The sequence below is a fragment of the Condylostylus longicornis genome, unplaced genomic scaffold (assembly GCF_029603195.1).
Source record: "Condylostylus longicornis isolate FDR11 unplaced genomic scaffold, ASM2960319v2 ptg000044l, whole genome shotgun sequence".
Lineage (NCBI taxonomy): Eukaryota > Metazoa > Arthropoda > Insecta > Diptera > Dolichopodidae > Condylostylus > Condylostylus longicornis.
Window position 1 is genome coordinate 13,499,952 of NW_026578013.1, and position 22,408 is coordinate 13,522,359.

The window sequence follows — 22,408 nt, forward strand, 5'->3', positions numbered from 1 at the left end:
TAACGTATATGGTGTGCCAAATCTTAAATACTTTAAAAAATAAATTTGTTTCTCCATCTGAGTTTCATATTGTTAAATCATGTAATAAGAACATATACATATAAATATTCATATATGTTATACACATTTTGTATATCCTAACAAAATAGATTATTTTTATTAGATCACTTTTAAATAGAATGTTATATACTATTTTAGTTCTAATATATTGCAAGCTGCTTATTTTAGCTTTAGAAAAGTTTTATTTGTGTATCGTTTAACTGCCTTAAACAAATGAATATTATTTCCAATCAACTTTATTATACAGATCTGGTATCATTTTAAAAATATAAAAATTACAATAACATTTTTTTTGTCTCAGAAATTCATATGTATAGTAAAATCCAATATTTTTAAAAGAGTAATTTAGAGAATTATTTAAACTGTCTTAAAATCTGTTACAAATTTTATAACAGAAAAGATATCTTTAACAAAATTTTATCTGGTTTTTTCTATTAAAACCATCAAATGGATGGACTAATAAGAAAGATGTTCCTTGTATCAATATTTCATAATAATATAGACCCAAATACAATGACAAAAATTTTTAAATGGTAAGAAAATTAAGTACAAATTTTGCCACGAGTCATATAAAGATCAAAATATTTGCCGTGCATTTATCTTCACTTTTATACATTGTGCAGTAAAACCACATCCATTTCAATTTTTTTTCTTTGTTTCTACTTGTTTCAATCAAAAATGATGGTTCATCTGCATTTTTTGTTTTTATTTAATAATCAATTCACATACATATGTGTACCTATATTACATTACGATTCCTTCCTTTTTGAAAATTAAAAACGAAAATGGTGTCAAATTTTATGAAATTAAATACATATATGTGTGTATGTATGTATGTCCATAAATAACAAAAATTTATGGGAATACATACATACATATATGCATCCATTTCATTCTGTTATAAATATCTACATACATATGTATACGAGTATTATAAATAACTAATTATTTTTATACAATCGGCTATTTTGAAAATTCTAATATTAAGAAAAAGGTTTACATATTTTAAATGTAAAGACTAATTTAGCAAATATTCAAGTAGATGTTACAATTCAAATATGACATATTTTTAAATTTCCAATACAAATTCCAATAGAAAATGTGGGATCATTTTGGTTGATCAAATGTGTATGTATGTATTACAATTTCGAAACTCATATGAGTATACTTAATTTACGACAAAAATTAGTTTATTGCTTTCTAATAATTGGATATTTAAGGAAAGCCTACTTCTTATTTTTTTTCCTCTGTTTTTCTTTTCAATATTGCGATTTTTTATTTTTCATCCATTTTCTGATTTTCAGCTAGATGAAAAATATGAAATTCAAATCTAATCCAAAAAAGAAACATAAGCATAGCGAACATAAGTATCTACTTTCAACGGTGTACAATACTTCTCAAATATATTTTGTAACACTTTAAGACAACAGTCTTGATTCAAAAGCTTTTAAAGTACACATTTTTCAAGATAAGAAAAGAATATTTTTATAAAAAAATTTAGAACTCATTTCTAATTTAGGATTATAAAAGGTAATAATTTTAGTTATTTAATAAATTTCCTCCTCTACTCCATTTTCGTTTCTACCTAATTCTGATGCTTCCACAGCACCTTCAAACACAGTCATTTCTAAATTGATATCTTTCTCTTTATATAAATTTGTTTCAGTTTGGATTATGTTTCTATATTTTTTCCGTGAATCACATATATCTGGATCTATGTCTTTTACGTCCTCTTCTTCACCGTCATCATCGCTCTCTACAGAAACTTCTTCTGTATTCACAATTTCATCTTCTCCAATTATTTCCTCTTCCTGATCAATTTCTTCAATCACTTGGTTATGAATAAGTGCCTGATCATCAGATTCATCTTCAGGTTCATCATCTTCAATTGAAAATACATCATCTTCTTCGAGTTTCGAGATGGGATATATTTCATCCATATTAATTTTTATTCCTGCATTTTTAAAAACTAGATTTATCTCTCGAATTCTTCCTTCTAATAATTTAACACGTTGGAGTTCCCTTTCGAACATCTTAAAAAAAAAATAGTATAAAAATTGTTTTAATTTATAACTTGTTTGTTAATTTACTGCAGATAACAGAGCTTTATCTTTGGATCCACTCTTTGTAAATGCTTCATCAACCTTAATCATGTATACATCACCTTGCCGTGTACCAACCGCTAACAGTTTGCCATCCCTTTTAAAAGCAATAGTTGATATAGGTGCTCTAAATTGGCTCATTGTGAAAGTTGGTACTTTTTGATCTAATAAAACATCCCAAAAATCAATATTACCATTCATATTTCCTGTTACAAAAACTGAACATCTAGCAGGACTCCACACAGCACAAGTTAATTCATAACGTTGTTGGGGAAAACGCATTATAGGGAAATCTTTGCATTCTTCACTGTAAATTTTAGCTAAAAATCCCCCAATAATTAGAAAATTTTTCACAAAAAAAATATTTCTTTCGATTGATACGATTGGACCATCCATGACATTAAAATTAGATGAAAGACACTCCAAATGTGTGGTACCTTGTCGGTTTCCTAAGAATAGTTGCCCTTTTATTGTACCAGCCATGAATCTTACGGGAATTGTGTACTCAAATTCTAAACATGTGCAACCATGACTACGTCCTGGATCTTGTTTTTCGGCTTTTATGGGATCTAAATAAACTTCAAAGGTTGGATGTCGTAAGTTGCGACCATCCCAATAACGAATTAAACCGTCAAGAGAGCCTGTATAAAATTCAGTATTTGTTTTAGAAAATACCCAGCAGAAAGCCGTAACAGCATCTTGATGGGCAACTTCTAATGGTGATATCGCTTCGGGATCACCATTTACTCTTGCATCCCAAAGAGCAACTGATCCACTCTTCAAACCACCAGCTATAAGATTATCATTTTTTGGGCAAATTTTCACTTTTGTTGCTTGAACAGGTGACCGCAATGTTACATACGGTACAAGTGGATTATGACAATCCCATATATAAAAATCATTTTCGTAAGTAAACGTTGGAAACGTTTCAAAAATTGAATGAGCTGCAAGAAAGCGGGATTGTTCTGTTGGTGTCCAATCTACTTGAGAAACTGGTCGTGTTGGATACTTCAAATCATGATATATTTGAACATTTATTGCTTTAAAATCATTTTTCAATTCCAAAGGTAAATGTTTCGAAAAGTAATTTTCATAAATATTTACAACGGCATTTTGCGCTACGCTGTGTAATGTTGCCTGTGCAAATTTATTGTATTGTAAATTGATGGTAAATAAAATGGTAAAAAATCTAAATAAATCTATAATAAAATACATGTGTCAGATAAATTGTATGAAGACATACGAGTACATATGTACATACATATATAATTATTTATCAATATCTTCGTTTTTAAAATTTACACTATGCAAATTCTTTCAAATAACTTACATATTTGAAAGAATTTGCATAGTTCGAATAAAATATACTTACATATGTATGTATGTATAAATGAAAACTATCAAAAATTAAACTGCCTTTACAATAAAATTTTTTTTTTAAGATTTTCTTTTAATGATGGAAACTTATTTCAGTGTATATGAAGGCACATCGGAGATTTTTTTAAACAATTTGTGCGTTTGTAAAACTAAACTTAAAAATATTGGAAACTTTTCCAATATTCCCTGAACATTTTTCTTATTTTTTTACCGAATTTATTTCAATGAAAAGGAAAAAATTATCTTAGTAAAAGTAGGTTTAAAGTAAGAACAACACTTGGTAGCAAATCATAAAAATTTTCAAGAGCCTTCAATAAAAAGGGTATCTACAGTATGAGTCTCATATTACTTGATGAAATTTTGACAATTTTCTTTTATTAAAAATGTTAATTTTCGTACTTGTTATAGCTTGTATCCATAAAATCAATCATATTCAAAACTCAATGTACCCATTAAATTTGATCATTAATAAAATATTTACTTACTAGCGTACATACATATACAGTGAAACATAAACTTATTTCTAATTCCTACGCACTAATAAAAATGGAGTACATGTATGTATGTAGGTATATTAACACATGAATTTATTATTATGTAAAATAAATTTTGCACACATCTGTACAAGATCACTATTAGAAATTTATTTGAATCACATATTATACCTTAGCTAAAAGAATACACTGCTTGCCCCAATTATCTTCCCTTTCAACTTTTTTTCTGTGTCTAATATTTTGTTCTTCATCTAAATGATTGATTTCTTTAGGCCATCCCCCTTCTGTATGGTTCATACTACGATGTGCTATAGTTACATTGTCTGTTTGAGCTTCAGATATAGCAAATTGTTCAGAAAAATTAGTAGAACGGTTCAGGGGATTTTTTAAAACATAATTTTGATAAAAGTAAGCATGATTTGAGCGCTCATCAAATAAAACCTCATTGCGATCTGAATACAGCGGCTGACGACCAAACCTTTTTCGCGGTCGTGTAAACTGAAAAATATTCATAATGAAATATCGTTTAGATATACATACATGAATGTATGTTTATTAAAAATTAATGAACTTCGCTAAATATGTAAATATTTTGAAAGAAGAAATCGGTTTACTGTGAATAAAATTATAAAATTACTTTGTACATACATAATTATTTATAATTATATAATTATAAATAATTATGTATATACATAATTATTTATTATGTATCCAAGTATAGCTTAATTATTATAACTTAAGTATATCTTAGTATAACTTAATTTTTATGCACCATTTATATGAACCATATTTTCTGCTAGAATTTCTCCCACATGCACTTCAACTTACGTATAATGATCCTTTAAAATATTAGCGTTTATTTGCATGAATTGAAATGGCGTAAATAAAGTTAATTAAAATTTGCTTAAATAAAATGATCTTTAATTAAAAAGAACCTTAAAATGGTATCTTTAGTTCTAAAAAAACGTTATTAAAGAGTCAGAATTCGTTTAACTTTTTATTACACTTATTTTTTTAAAAAGTGTAAAATATTCTTTATGGAGAAGTGTCATTAGCTATACTTTTCAATCACCGCTATTAACCTTTAGTAACTTTATTAACCTGATAGTATCGCAAAAGCAATTACATATATTTTTCACTAAAAGTGCATACAGCATAGAATTTTTGCTCAAATTTCACTTAATTTCCTTCAATTCCATTCATAAACATTTAATATAAAAGAAAGTTATTTATAACTAATTTTATTCAACTATAAATTTATAAATTTTATTTAAACTAAACCGAGTTAACTAAATCACTTCCAGTAATAATACTATTTGACATTATTACAATTTTTGATCCAAACATATTTGAGATAAAATCACATGCTGCAATTTCGGCATAACTAACTCCGCCAACTACAAAAACAAAAAGTGTCTGCTTGATTGGAAAAACATCTTTTTGCAATCCTTTTTTGCAATCAGTTTGATATGATTTTAAATTAACACCATATCCTAAAGAGTTAATATAGCATTTAAAGTTACTCAATCCAGTACCCAGTTTAGTACACAACTCGTCGATATTTTCAGCCTTCAAAAGAATTGACGATAACTGTGCCAGAAGAGGTATATAAATTCCATTAAATACATAACTCGGACAAGTCTTGCTTGAATCATTTTTATTTTCATTTGTGATAGAACTAGGTAAAAGTTTCAAACGATTTGAATTTGCTTGAAATTCTGTTTGCTGAAATTTTGTGCCAATTGGTAAGGCTCCCAAAAATTTGTTTTTTTCTAATGGTAAGTTTTCCATTTTAGGTAGAAGTTTGCAATTAGACAAACTCTTGAAGATTGATAAATTTTTATATCCAAAAATATTGCAATAATTTTGAACAAAAGAATTTAGTTCATCCACATTTAAACCTAAGCAAATATGAAAGAGACACAACAAGCGAACAGTGTTTAGTTGATGCCCATCAGTTATTGAAATTTCGTTAATTTTATCCAAAATCTCTTTACGGTTCACTCCATTTAGAATATTTTCTTCTAATTGCTGTTGCTTTTGAAAATTTTTAGCTAGTTCTTTTATGACAATTTCACAAATATTCATGTGTTTCATAATTTTGTTTTTTAATGAAGTTACCTGCGGAAGTTTATTTGCGACATAACTTTGCATTTCACTAATTTTCATTTGTGATAAATTTTGCAATTCAGTACCTAGTGATTTTGATTGTGCTTGTATTGATTTGCTGGCTGCTGCAAAATGCTTATATCGATTTTCTCTGTAAATTTTGTCATATTTCCCTGACATTCGCAATGAAATTTTCTCAATTCCATTCACATTACTTTGTTTATCAATATTAGAGGTTGAACTAGACTCTATATTTAAAATATTCTTTTTCCCGGCTGATATTTTATTGGTTTGACTACATTCTAGCTCACCAGAAGTGCATTTGAATACTTCATGTAGTAATCCAGAATATGTTGTTGGTGAAAGCAAGCAAGATGTGTAATCTTCTGAACGATCTACGATTTAAAAAATAAAATGCAATTATTTTCCAAGTACGCACTAAAAAAATAAGTACCCACCTAAAATTAACATAGCCGAAGACTCATTAAATTTTTCACATGAAAATGGCTTTGACTGAAACAATTTGGACACAATTTCCATTATTTTTACTGAATTAAACCCAGAACAAATTGTAATTTCGGGTTGTCCAAATACAACATGAAAAGTTCTTATACTCTGTGCAATAGAAGTTAGAATGGACATGTCATTTTTCACGAATGCTTCACTGAAAAGATTTGGAATTTCTAAGCATAATAATCTATCATCTATATGAACGAAATCCCAATTGAATCTGTAAAGCTCACAGTAACCGTAAAGTCCTTCTTCTTCTACAAGTGTTTGGAAAGACGGGTACACATCTGGTACAACAATTATGTGAAATTTTTTAATTCCAGATTTAATTTGACTTTCATCCTTTTGCGAATGAATTTGATCTAGCACGAGCTTCAGTAATAATATATTAGCATTTATAATGTAAACATTAGATTTATTCTCAACTGGAGTTGCATTATTTTGATCGAATCGAAAAATTTTATCAACGCCTTTGGACCTACATAAAAAAGCCATAACTGATTCAGTCAAAATTGTGAGCAGAGGTTACTTACCTAATCCAAGACGCAGAACATATATGTTCCAAAATTTTAATAATAGACGATTCTATTATTATATTTTTAGGGTTCGGTATGGAACATAATATTGTTTGCAACTTTTCTTGTGCCAAATATTTAAAAGCTTCAATGCGTTTATTAAGAGAATAATCCATTATTTTCCATAAGAGAACAATTTTTTATGCAAAATGAACTTGTTCCTGTTATCCACTTATGTATATTGTCACATATACAACTTTGTTGTTAGAAAATTATTTAGCGGAAAAATTATTGTTTTATTATTTTTAAAAATTATTCATTTAAAAAAAAATAAAATTATAATGAAAACAATAATATGTCAGTTTTGGGTTGACTTATTCCCATTTCTCCAGTCTCCAAAATCGTAAATCATATTTAACATAAGGTAGTGTTTACATGCACTTTATGACACCAGACTTTGACTGACGGCAATATTTTGACAAGAAAGTAATTTTCCTTTACAAAAATTTTGAATGGGAATATTTTGTAATGCTACAACTTTATATGTCATATCTCAGATATAACTTTAATCTTTTGCTTTAATTAAATTAGCATAGTTCATAGATACAACAATTTTAAGAAAACTTCGTGATATTTCGATTTTCTCGATTTATTTGGTTTAAGTTTTGGTTTTAAATAAGATCTCTAAATAAAACGCTCTTTAAAAGGTGTTACTTTCAAATTTGAAAACGACATTAATTAGAAAAAAATAAATTTTTTTATCTTCTTCATATTTTTGTTCTTATTGCAAAGAATTTTATAATCATTTTGAAGATACATTTTGAAGGTTTTGGAAACAGTTGTTAAACTAAAAATTGCATGTCTGCGTATACCATAATTCTATTCTACTAACCATATTATATTGAATAAAAACCAATCGCATCCCTGATCCTCTACACTTTTAACTCCATTCTTAAAATTACACGCTGCCACATTGTTCTTTAATATTGATGGAACTGTCAATATGTAATAAAAAAAAAGTCTTAAATTATTGTCTTGTCAATTATACGTACAAGTAAAGTAAAAAATAAGAATGCAACTTCTTTTTTGTTTCAATTAGATAAGTTATTGTTATTTTTCAAGCATAATGTCATTTAATTATTTGGGAACAAATATTCATTCTATGGGTAAGTAAAAATATTCCATTGATTATAAAATTCTTTGCAATAAGAATTTAATCCACAATAATTCTGAATATTCCTATCAAGAAAATTTTAGTTATATATGAATACACATATCTAATGCAGGTATAAAAGAAAAATTTTTCTTAATATGAACTCAATAAAAATTATTGGATAGATACCAACCAGAATAATATAAACTGGGATATTGGTATATTTTATTAAATTTTTTTTTCTAACCCATATTTTAATATTTATTTTCCAATCGAATTTGTTTTTCCAATGCAAATTTAAGTAAAGGGATACATAAATAATGCTATAGCACACCATAGATCAATAGATTTTTGAAACTGCACTACTTATTAACATAAATAATTGAGGAATTGTAAAGACAAATTATATTGAAGTAGTTACATAAAATTATAGATTATTATTAATAATTAATAAATTTTCAAATCTTTCATATGCGCCCTAAATTTTAAGATCCTAATATGTGTTTATGAAGAAAAATTTTAAGTTTAGGAATTTATTCATACATATGTTTGTATTATTAAGTAGATGTAAGCGCTCGTTTTGTAAGTAGTTAGACATAATATAAAAAATATGTAATATGTATTATAATATATTACGGCTAACCGTAATACATTTTTTAATAATCTTAATATTATGAAATTTACTGTGTTAAGTTATGCATTAAATGCATATTATGTACATTCATGAGTTCGTAATTTTCTGTAGAATTTCATACCAATATTTAATATTTTTCGACAGGAATGCCTCCATGGAAAAGGTACAAATTGACAGCTTCGAAAGACGAGAAGCTAAAACAAACTTGAAACGTACAATTGGTATGATGTTATGAATAAAATTTTTTATTTATTCTAATTTATGTGTGTACATAGTATACACACAACATCGAAAAATGTCTTAAATTTTCAAAAATAATTGGAACAGTTTCAAAAGTTGCATAATATTTCCATGTATGGGGTTTTCTTAGGAAATGAAACAAAACAAAACTGTAAAGTAAATAATTATGCTTTGCTAAAACTCGTAACTATTGCCTTTTTAAATCTATTACTATTTTTTTCGTTTTTTTTAAATTATTGTACCAAGAAGCACGCAAGAGAAAAATATTGTGCTCATTTTGATTTCGTACCTATATAATATTAGTTTCCAAAATTTAAATAACTTTATTTTAGTTCCTTTAGTGGGCAACATGTCCAGTGGAGCTAATTTCTTGCCAACACATGCACCAAATACGAATTCTTATCCTTCCCATAATATACCTTCGACCGTACCACAAATTCCATTACACTTGCAAGCAGCTGCTTTAAATGATAATCCCTTAGAGTTCAATAATATCAAAACAACAGAATCAAAGCAAATTAATTCTGCTACAAATATAGAGTCAACAAACACTTTGGCAAATTCTAGTGCATTATTTCAAATTGGTAAAAGTGACACTTCACAAAGTAACAAACCGGTCGATTTAGATAAAACAAATGTCAGTAATTCAATTCATAATCAAGGCGCTGGACCAATGGATATCGAAACTGAAAATGAACGTTTGAGCAATGCTACAAGTACTATAGCAGCAGAAATAAATAAACGGTTGGCAAAGCGGGAAAACAAAGCAAATATAAATGTTGAAGATGAATGTGGTATAGTCTCAACACTAGACGGGATAAAAGCTAGCAATGTTCTAACAAATGGTGGGGTTATAACACCAAAATTATTAATGGGAAATGAAATATTTTTAAATAGTATGGTTGGAGTTCCTGGTCCTCCTCAAGCTCCTACAGGTTTTATGATGATGTCTGGTATGATGATGGATCCTGGTGCAATGGCAGCTGGTTTTCAAATGCAATCCTTTTCTCAACATCAATTATTACCAGCTCAATTGACTCAATTTGTTGCCAATCAACAACCTTTAGGTAACTAATTGTTAGCTGAATTTGTTTTGTTTATAGGTATTATACAAATTAATTTTAGGATCTAATTCATCGCAACTAGGTGCAATAGCACCACAAAAAATCAATGAACAGCAACAGAATCATCCTGTAAAAGAAGTAATTACCTGTAATTCTTGTGTTTTGTATCCACCAAACCCAAATGCACCACCTCCAACAATTAGAGAACGACCGCCAGGTTGCAGAACAGTTTTTGTTGGAGGACTTCCTGATAGAATCACTGAAGATATAATTCGTGAAATATTCGAGACTTGTGGTGAAATAACTACCTTACGACTATCCAAAAAAAATTTTTGTCATATTCGATTTGTATTTGAATCATCAGTTGATTCTGCAATTTATTTATCAGGCTATCGTATACGAATCAATAATAGTACTGAATCAAGCCATTGCGGTCGAATGCATGTCGATTATGCTCAAGCAAGAGATGATCAATATGAATGGGAATGTAAACAACGCCAACTGCAACGAGAACAAAGGCATAGAGAACGTATGGAGAGAGATCGACTACGTTCTCTTTCTCCACCACCTATAGTTCATTATTCTGATCATGAAGCTAGCAATATTACAGAAAAATTAAAAACTGATGATACGTTTATTAAAGCCGTGCAAACTTTAGTTGCTTGGTTAGAACGAGGAGACTGTAATAAAAAAAATGCTAACACATTTTACACAATGATTCAAAGTACCAATGCTCATGTTCGTCGACTACAAAATGACAAAAATGAATATGAAGAAAATTTGAAAAAAGCCCGAGAACAATTTCGCAAACAAATGCTAAATATGGCACAACAATGTAAGTAAACTTAATAAATAATTATAGCTTAATTCTACCAAAAGAAAACTTAAATCACTAAAATTATGCTTCCTTTTGTTAAACAAGTGAATGTTTAAATTTTTTTTTTCTTTCTATTATAGTTTTGATTTATTTGTAAACCTGTATTTATTTAGTCTTGTAAAATTATATTTTGAAATAATATGATATACAGATATATATGTATGTTACTTTAACTAATATTACGTTCCTATTAAATAATATTTTTCTAAAATCAAATTTATCGTCTATAGCCGAAATAAATTATAGTAAATTCTGAGAAACAATTTAAAATGTTGGAAATTATGTATACTATTACGCAATTAAATTAACATAAGGATTATTCTTGGGATATAAAGCAAAAATTGATTTTTTTTTATTAATAATTTGTAATAAACAATAATTTGTTATAAACAATATGCATATAATAATTTGAAATATATAAATATATTTATTTAAACACAGCAAATAGTTACAGCTGTAATTATTACGAAAACTAAAGATTTTTTTTTAAATTTTCAAAACAAGAAAAACACTGTAAATATCTTTTGTAAAAACAAAATAAAAGTTCCGCTTGAAATCTTTCGGTATATGTACATAATCATCATTACCAAAGATAAATGTTAGAATATAATACATAAACGCATATATCGACTGAAATTTAATTTTGTTTATATTATTAATTTCAACTTTATTTACGAGGTAAAAAAGCAATAAAATACTTATTTTTTTTATGTCAATTTATGTAAAATATTTTCTTTTAGAATTTGAGCTATGTTGTAACTGTTCTGGTGTTGGTTTTTAATTTATCATGGTTTTAAAGCTTAACAAGATCATCGTCTCATTACTCAATCTTTCATAATATCATAACATTGTACCTTATTATTAATTAAATTTAAGATCTTATTAAAATTTTTTTTAATGAGTTTTGGTTTAAAATACGAACAATTTTTGCAATATCCTAAGATTTTTTTTTATTTTTTTTTTTAACCTAAAAATGTGTCTACGATAGGAATAAAAAAAATAACAAAAAAAATATTTAAAAAAAATATTAAGGTACGTAAGTAAAAATTTCTTTTTCCAAATTTCAAAGAAATTTCACATTTCAATTTTTGGTAACTTACATAATGTATTATTAGAAAAACTTAGACAAGACACCAACAATCGATGACTTATAAGTGTATTATTCGTAGTACAAACGAAAAATTCCTAAAAACAAAAGGTAAAAACTACAAAAAAATGTTAATAAACTTACTTTATGCTTAAGTATATAAGAACATGTGATGAGTTCAATAATTTAAACTGATAAAACACCGGATCTTCTGATAGTATTATAGAAATAAAGAAAATTATATATTCATTAAAATTCGAAATTACTTTTTAACGTTTTGGTAAGTGTTGAAACTGTTTAACAAAAAATGATTACATTAACCTACTACAAGTTAGAAAAACAAAATTTATAAACAAAAAAGTTTTTTAATTTCGTTTATACATCAATTTTCAATTTAACGTTTCCAAACGGCATCAATATAAATTCAAAAGAAACTATTAAATATTTATCATAAATTTATAAAAGCTGCTGCATCTGCAAGCATTAAACTTTAATTTTTTTGTAACTGCAAACTACTCTTAATAATTCATCCCAAAAACAAAGTAAAACCTTTTTTTTTAACCTCCTAGTTACTAAACTTTAGACAAGAAAAGAAACAAAAAAAAATTCAATAACCACAGTTTAATATGCTTTTTTATTTGTTACTATTATCTCTATTATCCCTTTCCTTCATTCAGTCACTCAGATTGAAAAAGTGTTCAATGCAGCTAGTCATAAGAAGGTTTGGGACCATTTCACCAAAGCTCAAAGAAAAAACATCGACCAATGGAAAAAAACCTCAATGGTATGTAAAATATAAATGTAATGTATTTTGTAATTGAAAGCTCTTAAACAAATTTTTTAATTTTTTATGTAAATTATACATATTATATATATATATATTTTAAGTTATTTTAAAAGAAGTTTAGTTTTATTAATTTTGCATATGAAAAAATTTTGCATATTATAACTATGTACATACATACTTAATACCTATGTTTTTTATTTGAAGTCGCATAAATTTTTATTTTATCTTCATTTTAAAAAAAATTGTGATATTATATTTTGTTAAAAATTCTGAACGTTTCTAAAAAAACCATTTAAAAATTTTCGTATTATGTTTTATATAAAAAAAAATATGCACATTATGGAACTTAATCATCAAATATCCACAAAAATTAAAGATTCCGGTTTTTGAAACATAAAAGGGCTTATAATAAAAGGCGCATTCAAAAATCAGCTTATCAAGCTTTATATTACAGTATATTTTTTTTAATATTCACATATACATAAATATTATGAATATACTGTCTTGGTAATTTTCAATTTTACCACTTTATGTATATTATGTTTTTCTTTATAAGTCATCGAAAAATACGTATGAAAATTCTTTAAGCATAAAATTTAGAAAAGAAAAACATCTTTCATTTTTACTAAACTTAGTAAAAATCATGGAATAAAATATGTATATGGTAAAAAATAAGTTTAGACTTTGATATTTTAATAAAAAGAGTATTAAAAATATATGTATGTATGTATAAATATTATTTATATACATACTGATCAATTGTATATAAGATTAAATATAATATATGATATAAATTATATTTATACTTAAAATAAAAACATGTTTTAAAAGACTATTACATTCAGGATATTCATGAAATGTTTAAAGGTAAGTCCCATAAATATTTAAGTTTAGTCATAAAATTTATTATTTGATTGATTGTAAAAATGACATTAAATATCAAAAAATTTTATTTTACGGGATTTATGGAAATAATTTATTATTTTTTCCCACATATTAAATAAATTTCCAAACCGGTTTGAAAGTTGTAAGGTAAGAATTGCGAAATTGAATTGTATATAACTATATACATATATGTATTTACATATAAGATACTAAAAAATTTAAGTAAAACTCTGAATTTGAATTTCCTATTATAGTTTAAAGTGTAAAGCAAAATTCATGCACTTTACGATGTTAACAAAAATATTAAGTATACGAACGTATATACCATTTTTAACAATATTTATTTTAAAATCTAAAATAAAATAGCTTCTAACTAATATATGTGAACTTAAATAAGATTAGTTATCATACAGAAAAACGACGACAAATTTTAATTTCTTAATCAATGTAATTTTATCAATAAAATTTAGGTTTTACTTGTTGACTAGGTTGTGTGACTTTACATATTTTTTCCGAATATGTGCACAAGTAATAATGTGATTTATCAAAATTAACTTACATTAATAATAAGCGTAAATCAAACTCATCTAATCAACTTTCAAACTTTTAAACAGAGGTTTTCTTTTTATCTTACAAAACACATAATAATATTATTGTAATTCTTTGTCCAATAGAAACAAAACTAGTAAAAATATATTTAAAAGAGCAGTTTAGTACTTAAGAGCGAATAATAACGCACATTAAAAATAGTATTGTAAATGTATTCAAATATACTTTATTTAGGTTTAAATTTCCTATTACAAAATGTTTTGTCATGCTTTATTTGTACGTTATTGTTATGTTTAAAAAATAATCGTGAATCTATTGTATACATATGGCATAAATAAAATTTAAAATAATGACGCAGTTCAACTAAAATATGTAATATGTATAACATAAAATAAAAAAATTTGGCACACTTCAAATTCAAAAGTAATGAAAGCTTAAGATTTAAACTTGATGAGTTTTACTTTATTAAGTATAATTTATAAATGTAACTTATATAATAATGATAATTATCTGGTCATAAACTTGTATATATATCCTAATTTTTCAAATTTTTTCATGATTTACTAAAACAATAGAAAAGAAGAAAAATTTTCTGTTTGAATATACATTATAAGATTAGGTAAGTTTTTAAATAAAAAGTGATCTATATGGGTTTAATTTAGTAGAGGAGTAAAATTCATGCATTAATTTGGTTATTACATTAAGCAAAAATAAAAAAATATAGGTATTTTGACAAAATTAATTAAATTTTTATATATCATTGGTATATAAACACAAATATAAAATTTAATTTTTACATTACTTACTTATTAATCGTATTCAAATTTAGGAAATTCGAAGTGTTCAAATTGAAGATGATGAAATGGAAATGTCTGACGATGAACGTGAAAGCCAAACAACAAGTACTAAAAGAGCGAAATATGATAACTTGAGGGTTTGAATTTTAAAAGTATGAAAATATTTTGAATTATTTCCAATAAATAAATTTTAGGATGAAAATGATAGCTTACGATGTCAATTAGAAGCATATAAAAACGAAATGAATCTTGTCAAATCAGATCAAAAATGTGATTCAGATTTCAGAGAAAAACAAATTAAAGTATTGCAAGAAACAATTCGAAATATGCAAACTCAATTATTAGACAATAAGATAAAAGAAAAAGATTTTACAACAAGAATATCTGATTTAGAAGAGAAATTAAAACAAGCGAATGTCAAAGAATTGTTGTTAAAAACAAAAATTGCTAACAGCAAAATCTCTTTATCCTCATCTAAGTCATCTGATAATTGTGAAGATGATGACAATAAAGAAAAAGAGTCTGTTACAGTAGAATCTCAAAACATTTTGTATACAAATGCTACTCAAGTGAGTAATAGCTTTTTAAATTTTTTAATGTATAATAAATGGTATTTGTTTAACTTTTTTGTGTTTAAGTTAGCGTTATTCACACTTTTTTCTCTTATTTAACAGATAAAACAAGAAAATTACTCCCCTCAACATCAAAATACAAATGCACAAAAGTCAATTGATATTGATGAAGCTCATATAATTGGATTGGTTTCAACTTTTTTAGTTGTTCATCCTTTCGGAGCAAGCCCAGATTATATTTGTTCATACCTACAAAAAATGCATCCAAATTTACGATCAAGAGACTTAGAAGAAATTTTAAGCAAGTACAATAACCTTTTTCATGAAGAAATAACCGGGATAGGCATGAAGATAGAAAGAAAATGGAAATTTTGTGGCTTTGAAAACCAATAATCTTTCAATGTTTCGAAATTGATTGAAATGATTTGTAAATTATAGAAACTAAATTTAAACTTAATATGATATTTGATAATAGAAGTAGTCAAAATTTTTTAATAGAAAAACTATTAAAATTTACAATAATGTCAAAATCTAATGGGCCAGTGGATATCTGTTTCTTAGAAATTTTACAAAATTTGTCATAAAAATTTTTTTCTTGTATTAATTTATAATACAATACATAAAATATTTATTTAATTAAACCTTCAAATATTTTTATTGTTCAAATTATATTACAATAAAAATCTTAAAAATGAATACCATATTTTTTTTCTCTCTACCAGTCAAACTTTGAAAACAATTCTGTAGATTACATATTCAACAATACGTTCGTAAATATCCGTGAAACATACTAAAGTAAAAAGAGCAACACATGCCCTAAATTGACTGCATTTCCGAATACAATAGCAGGTAATAAATATGAATCTACAAATTTGAAATCTTAAATACGTCCCACAAAAGCACAATAAAATATATTGGGTTGAGCTAGAATTCATTAGCGAATGGTAGGAATTGTTACACAAGAGAACAACAAATTTATTCGATACTAACATACATACCGAATCCAACTGCGAGGTTAATTTCCCAAAAACCAAATTGGCATTAATTATTCAAAAGTTACAACGCAATCAACAATAGTACCTAGTCCAGATTAGACTGTTGCAGATTAAACTAAAAAATATGGTAACAAAAATAATAATAATTTGCAGTAAAACGAAAGAAAAGATTTACCCATAAAGATCAAAGAACATCAATGAAATGAAAAGGTCTTGTATTGACATACTAAAAGACGAGAACCACAAAATAATTCTAGACCCAGACGAAAGATTGTTGATGTAGCAAAAGTATATTGAAGAACTGTTCAATGACATTCGATCAGAAAAATCAACCATAGAAAATACTGAAGGTCCAGATATTCTAGTAGGCAAAATCAAGGCCATAGTAAATAACGCAAAAAATATGTTAGCGATGGGTGCAGACCAAATTCCAAATGAAGTATCATTTCTAAGGAATGACTAAAATCCACTTTAAAATTGTTGCTTTGCCCAAAAAAACAAAAACTGTAAAATGTGGAGACTTTAGATTGATAAGCTTAATGTCGCAAGTGCTGACAATTTTCTTAAAAGCCATACATAATGGCATATTCAGGAAGCTTGAAGAGTAGGAATAAGAACAGAAGATGGTTCATCGGATGTAATAGATATTAAAAAAGGAGTTAGACAAGGATGTATTTTATCACCACTGTTATTCAATGTGAAACAAAATCAAAATGGAATTACGATTAACAATATTCGATTTGCTGATGACACTGTCCTTTTAGCAAATAACGTAAACGATCTACAAAAGCTGCTCAATAACCTAAAAACCCAGTGCAAATAACATGGCTCATGGCATGACAAAGAAACACAAAATACATATATGGCAATATCAAAAAATTTAGAGCCACTAGAAGGAAAAATTGTTAGTAGAAGGAAAAAAAATTGGAAAAAGTGCAAAGAATTCGATACCTGGGTGCAATGGTAGACGCTAATGCATCCAATCAATGTGAAATACGTTCGAAAATCCTGCAGACAAAAGTAGCATTTAAAAAATTAAAAAAATATTATGTAGTAGGAATATCAACCTCAAAGGAAAAATCAAAAAAATGAAGTGCTATGTTTGGTCTATTCTACTAAATGATGTAGAAACATGGACTATAAATCAGACGCAACTAAATAAGAATGAGGCTTTCGAGATGCGGTGTTACCGGAGAATTCTGAAAATATCATGGCAGGATAAAGTTACAAATGCACAAGCTCTAAGGCGAATGAATTGTTCAAAAACTTTGGTGTAAACTGCAAAAATAAGAAAAATGGTACAGAATACTCCAACTAGTATTACAAATCAAAATCTTAGGTGTCCGACACCCAAAGCGGAGAGAAATAAGAACTGTTATTACTCTTTTTAAAACAATACCACGTCTGATAGAAATGCGAGGTATATGTACTTACATATATACACATAAACATATAGTTTTTTCGTAATATCAACGTTTACATGTTAATCAAAGATTTCATCAATCATGATTGATATTGATAAAGTTTGACCATGCAAACATAATTTTCATCAAACTTTATTTGACATTTTTTGTGTAGTTTTTCATTACCGTCCAAATTCAAATTAAAAAAAAAATTTAAACGTTTTTTTTTGACATTTCAATTGACGTTTATAAAAACTTCAGTCCTAAAGTTAAGTTGTTCAACTTTTCCAGAGAGAAAAAAAAGTTGCACAAAATAACACAAAAAAATCAATATATCAAATTTCCATAAAAAATACATCAGCTCCTCGTAAAGCAGACGAATCAATAAATATATATAGATTGAAATGGCATTTCAGAATTTTCTTTTTTAAATCTAATTGTTTTCATTTCGAGTTTTATATAAAAAAAAAGACTAAAGTCAAATAATTCCTATTATATTAATCATTAGAAATCATTTTTAAGTTCGAAATTAGACTATATTTAATTTAATTTAACCTAAGTTTGGAATACAAATGAATTAAACATTATGTTTAATTGGAATTGCTATAAATTGCATTTGCCTCTTCAAATTTGTTTACAACTTTTATACTACTCAGATATCATTTAACATGTTGCCCAGCTTGGTTAAGTTGAAAAAATAAAAAAAATTTTGATTTGACTTAACCTCAACATTCAATTTTCAAAATTGTTGAGATATACATATAATATCTAGTTATCGCTCAATTTTGTATCCCACTCAACCAAGTTGATCAACATGTTGAAGAATGTACGGCTTCTGTAGCACTATAATACTACCTGACTGCTAATATAAACAAATGTTTATCAGTCAGGTAACAAAGAACACAAATATGTATTAGATAACACTTTTTGATAAATCTTTTATCAACTGTGGATCTTTGTACTGATGAAAGAAGTTTCACTAGCTCGCTTCAAATAAAAAAGAACAAAGAAGCCTTTCAAATTTCAATTGTCTATTCTTACTAATTAATCCGCTCTCAAAGCTTCCTGGTATGTAGCTGTCATGTGACCAAAAAGTAATTCTGAAAGAAGATATCTGACAAATAACAACAAAATACTGAACATTTGAAAACAAAAACTGGTTAATCGGGTTAACTGATTACATATTATGTATACATATGTTAATTAATTTTTTTAATTTAATTTACTAAACAGTCTTTCTTCCAAAATAACTTCAAAGACAATTTTTAAATTGTGGTGATGATCTAGTTTGGATTATACTGAAAACATATGTTTAAAAAAACGGACTATGTCAAAGACATCACTAAATAAAAAAATCATTAAAATAACACCATACCCAGATGAACTTGTTCCATATAAACGAGTTAAGTGCCCGTTATGTGATAATGTTTTCTTAAACTCAGGAAATTTGCTGATGCATTTAGCTCGTCATCATAAAAATTTCAATGGCAGCAAAGGTAGAAGGCTGGAGGCTCTGCCAAAAGAGGTTAATGAAGAAGAGTATCAGAAATTATATTTTTGTCCAATAGAAGACTGCATATACAATGAAAGAGTTTTGAATGGTGGAAGATATTTCACCAATATGAAGTACATCAGACAGCACTATCAAAAAGTTCACATAGAGGTCAGTATTTTGTGACGAATTTCGTACAAGAACAGTTTTATAAAAACGCAGTTGTATAATTGAAAAGCTAGTTACACTGAAAAACAAAAAAAAATTAATTATTTAAATTTGTCAGAAAATTTTCATATCCCCTAATCACGTCAAAGGAAAATGTATATTCAAAATGTATACAATTCATTTTAAAATTTTTGATTTCTTTTTTAGAATTTTGATTTAAGTTTTAATCAAATTTATTTTATAATATTAAAGTAATTATCGATGTTGTTGAAATTTTAGAAATCTTTTGCCTGTAAAAAATGTTCAAAAACTTTTTCAACAATCGGAATTCAAAGTGCCCATGAAATAATATGTGGCAAGAAATTCGAATGTGGAACTTGCGGCAACTATTATACGACAAGAGAAGCTCTTCTTACACATACTAAACGGAAGAAACATCAACCATTTGAGGAAACTGAAAAGAAAACCGCAACCAAAGTACCCATACCAAAATTACAAAGCAGCAACCCAATAGAAAATCATAACCCAACTAATGAAAACAGTTCAGAAACTCAACAAAAATTTATGCAAATACAGTATTCAAATGAAAATATCAACTTAAGCGAAATAAAGGTAAACCCAATTCAATATATATATTTGGTTAAGGTGGCTTTTGAGGCTAAAGATCAAGAAAGTCAAACCGATGAGTTAAATATAGAAAACTCATTCTCCAACGAACAGTACAATACAAATATCTGTCCAGTAAATGTAAATGTTGTTGAAAACAAAAAAACAGAGGCTAAGGAAATAGTAATTTCATCTTTGCAAGAAAGAGATATTTATCAAAATCAAGATAATTTCCAATCATATTATGAAGACTCTTGTTTCGATCAGCTGGTTACTGAAACTAATTTATGTGATATAGAAACCCAAACAGAAATACCATCGGTTCTAGATCAATTATTACACTATTCTAACACTCACACGCAAACATGCGACGATTTTTTACAGGAACTTTGTTTAGCAGATATACAAACTCAAACAAATTGGTCTATATCGAACGATTCGTTTTGTAGTGAAACTAATTCAAAAACAAATGAAATAAGTTACTATGCTTCAAAAGAAAATAAAGGGAAAATTAAAAAAACTGAAATAAACCAAGCAAATGGTACATCCGGCGCTCATGATGAGTTACTTGTTTCCACGGAAACCCAAACTAGTTTCACGCAATGTTTGCTTGAATGTGGAAATGATGATAATGTTACAAATGCGGCTTCGTGTATAACTCAACATACTCAAACTGATGAGTTATTATTGGAAGGTTTGTTTGGATCACAGGACGAAAATGATTTCATTGCAAATTTTCAATCGACACATACACAAACATGACGCGCATTTAATATTTGAAGTATGAAGCGAATGTGGGGAGAAACTACATCAAAACGAAAATACAAACGACTTTATTAAATATTTTTCTTGTGATTTATTCTTAAAACTATTTTATAAAATATTTATTTGTGATAAAACTATAATCAACACGTAACATTTAAAACGAAAAGAAAGATTTATTTTATTTTAGAGGTACTCATCTCAAGATCCGACCCAATAAAAATATAGGAGTTTTACAATTTTTCACACTCCATACATACAATTCTGTTTATAAATAAGTGTGTAACTACACGGACACGTTTATGTACTGTTCTTGTGTAAAAAATTTTTTTAAAAGTGGCATTTAAATCAAAATGTCAAAGCAAAATATTTTTTTCTCTGTTATTGCAAAATTATTCGTGTTTTTTATCCGCAAAAAATTATAAGCTCGTCTGCCGTTTGGTATGACACACCAAATAATTATAGCTCTATAAAAAAACCGAAATTTCTGATTTTGCATTAAAAAAGAGGGAGACTTAAAAAACCATTTGTGAATCCACTTTGCTTTATTTTTAATTATGATGCTTTGCTTGCTTACAACATTATTTAGACACTAGTATTGTGTTTGTGTAAGAGTAAAGATATATTCAAATATGGTCTTTGATAATATGCAGATGAGACGACTTTGCCATCAAACGTTTATGTCTCACCTTCACAATTAACCTAGTTATGCATGAAAATAAAATAACATAATAATCTTATGCAATGGAAAAAACACATGGATATATTACCCCAGATGATACACCAAGTTATTTAGCAAATCCACCCTCTACTGAGGTCGGCCCCATTACCTTTAAAACAAACTACTTGGTCTTGGGGCACTGGAACTAAAACTGCAGTCCGAAATCAAGGAGCTGCAAGATAAAAACTCTCTGAATACAAAGAATAACAGGACCAACAAAAATAATAGTGGAGGTAGTAAAATTAAAAACACGACGTCTGATGATTGTGAAAGTTCTGAGCTTACGCGTTTTGAGACGGGCAGTGCATCTTGTATGAGGCAATCCAAGCGGCCAGTGAAAAAAAGAAAAGCCAGAAGCTCTCCTGAAGCGGGAATGAATTATCCTAAGGAAGCTCCAGCTAGTACATGTGCTCTTAATTTGTCATGTCATGCTAAGATTTTTATCACAC

The 22,408-nt window shown here is 27.1% G+C and overlaps 4 protein-coding genes across 5 annotated transcripts; 2 read left to right on the plus strand and 2 right to left on the minus strand.

Moving 5' to 3' along the window:
- Positions 1–1,607: 1,607 nt before the first annotated feature.
- On the minus strand, positions 1,608–4,546 carry LOC129610433 (dynein intermediate chain 3, ciliary-like). Its single transcript, XM_055523002.1, has 3 exons — positions 4,205–4,546; positions 2,151–3,299; positions 1,608–2,093 (listed from the first exon to the last, which is right to left on the minus strand). The coding sequence occupies exons 1-3, from the start codon at positions 4,544–4,546 to the stop codon at positions 1,608–1,610; spliced, it is 1,977 nt and encodes a 658-aa protein (XP_055378977.1).
- Positions 4,547–5,154: 608 nt separating this feature from the next.
- LOC129610292 (vacuolar protein sorting-associated protein 33A) lies at positions 5,155–7,476 on the minus strand. Its single transcript, XM_055522824.1, has 3 exons — positions 7,186–7,476; positions 6,601–7,130; positions 5,155–6,537 (listed from the first exon to the last, which is right to left on the minus strand). Exons 1-3 carry the CDS (start codon positions 7,341–7,343, stop codon positions 5,309–5,311), a joined length of 1,917 nt encoding a protein of 638 aa, XP_055378799.1. The 5' UTR covers positions 7,344–7,476; the 3' UTR covers positions 5,155–5,308.
- A 725-nt stretch (positions 7,477–8,201) lies between these two features.
- Positions 8,202–16,448, plus strand: LOC129610108 (ecto-NOX disulfide-thiol exchanger 2). 2 transcript variants are annotated; one of them, XM_055522473.1, is made up of 7 exons: positions 8,202–8,333; positions 9,527–10,261; positions 10,320–11,093; positions 12,900–13,006; positions 15,273–15,377; positions 15,435–15,809; positions 15,915–16,448. In XM_055522473.1, the coding sequence occupies exons 1-7, from the start codon at positions 8,294–8,296 to the stop codon at positions 16,203–16,205; spliced, it is 2,427 nt and encodes an 808-aa protein (XP_055378448.1). In that variant the 5' UTR covers positions 8,202–8,293; the 3' UTR covers positions 16,206–16,448. The 2 variants fall into 2 exon arrangements, with proteins under 2 accessions (XP_055378448.1, XP_055378449.1); XM_055522474.1 differs by having other exon boundaries at positions 8,205–8,333; positions 9,536–10,261.
- A 2,648-nt stretch (positions 16,449–19,096) lies between these two features.
- LOC129610294 (uncharacterized) lies at positions 19,097–21,488 on the plus strand. The gene is made up of 2 exons (XM_055522828.1): positions 19,097–19,873; positions 20,150–21,488. Exons 1-2 carry the CDS (start codon positions 19,538–19,540, stop codon positions 21,236–21,238), a joined length of 1,425 nt encoding a protein of 474 aa, XP_055378803.1. The 5' UTR covers positions 19,097–19,537; the 3' UTR covers positions 21,239–21,488.
- The last annotated feature ends 920 nt before the right edge of the window (positions 21,489–22,408 follow it).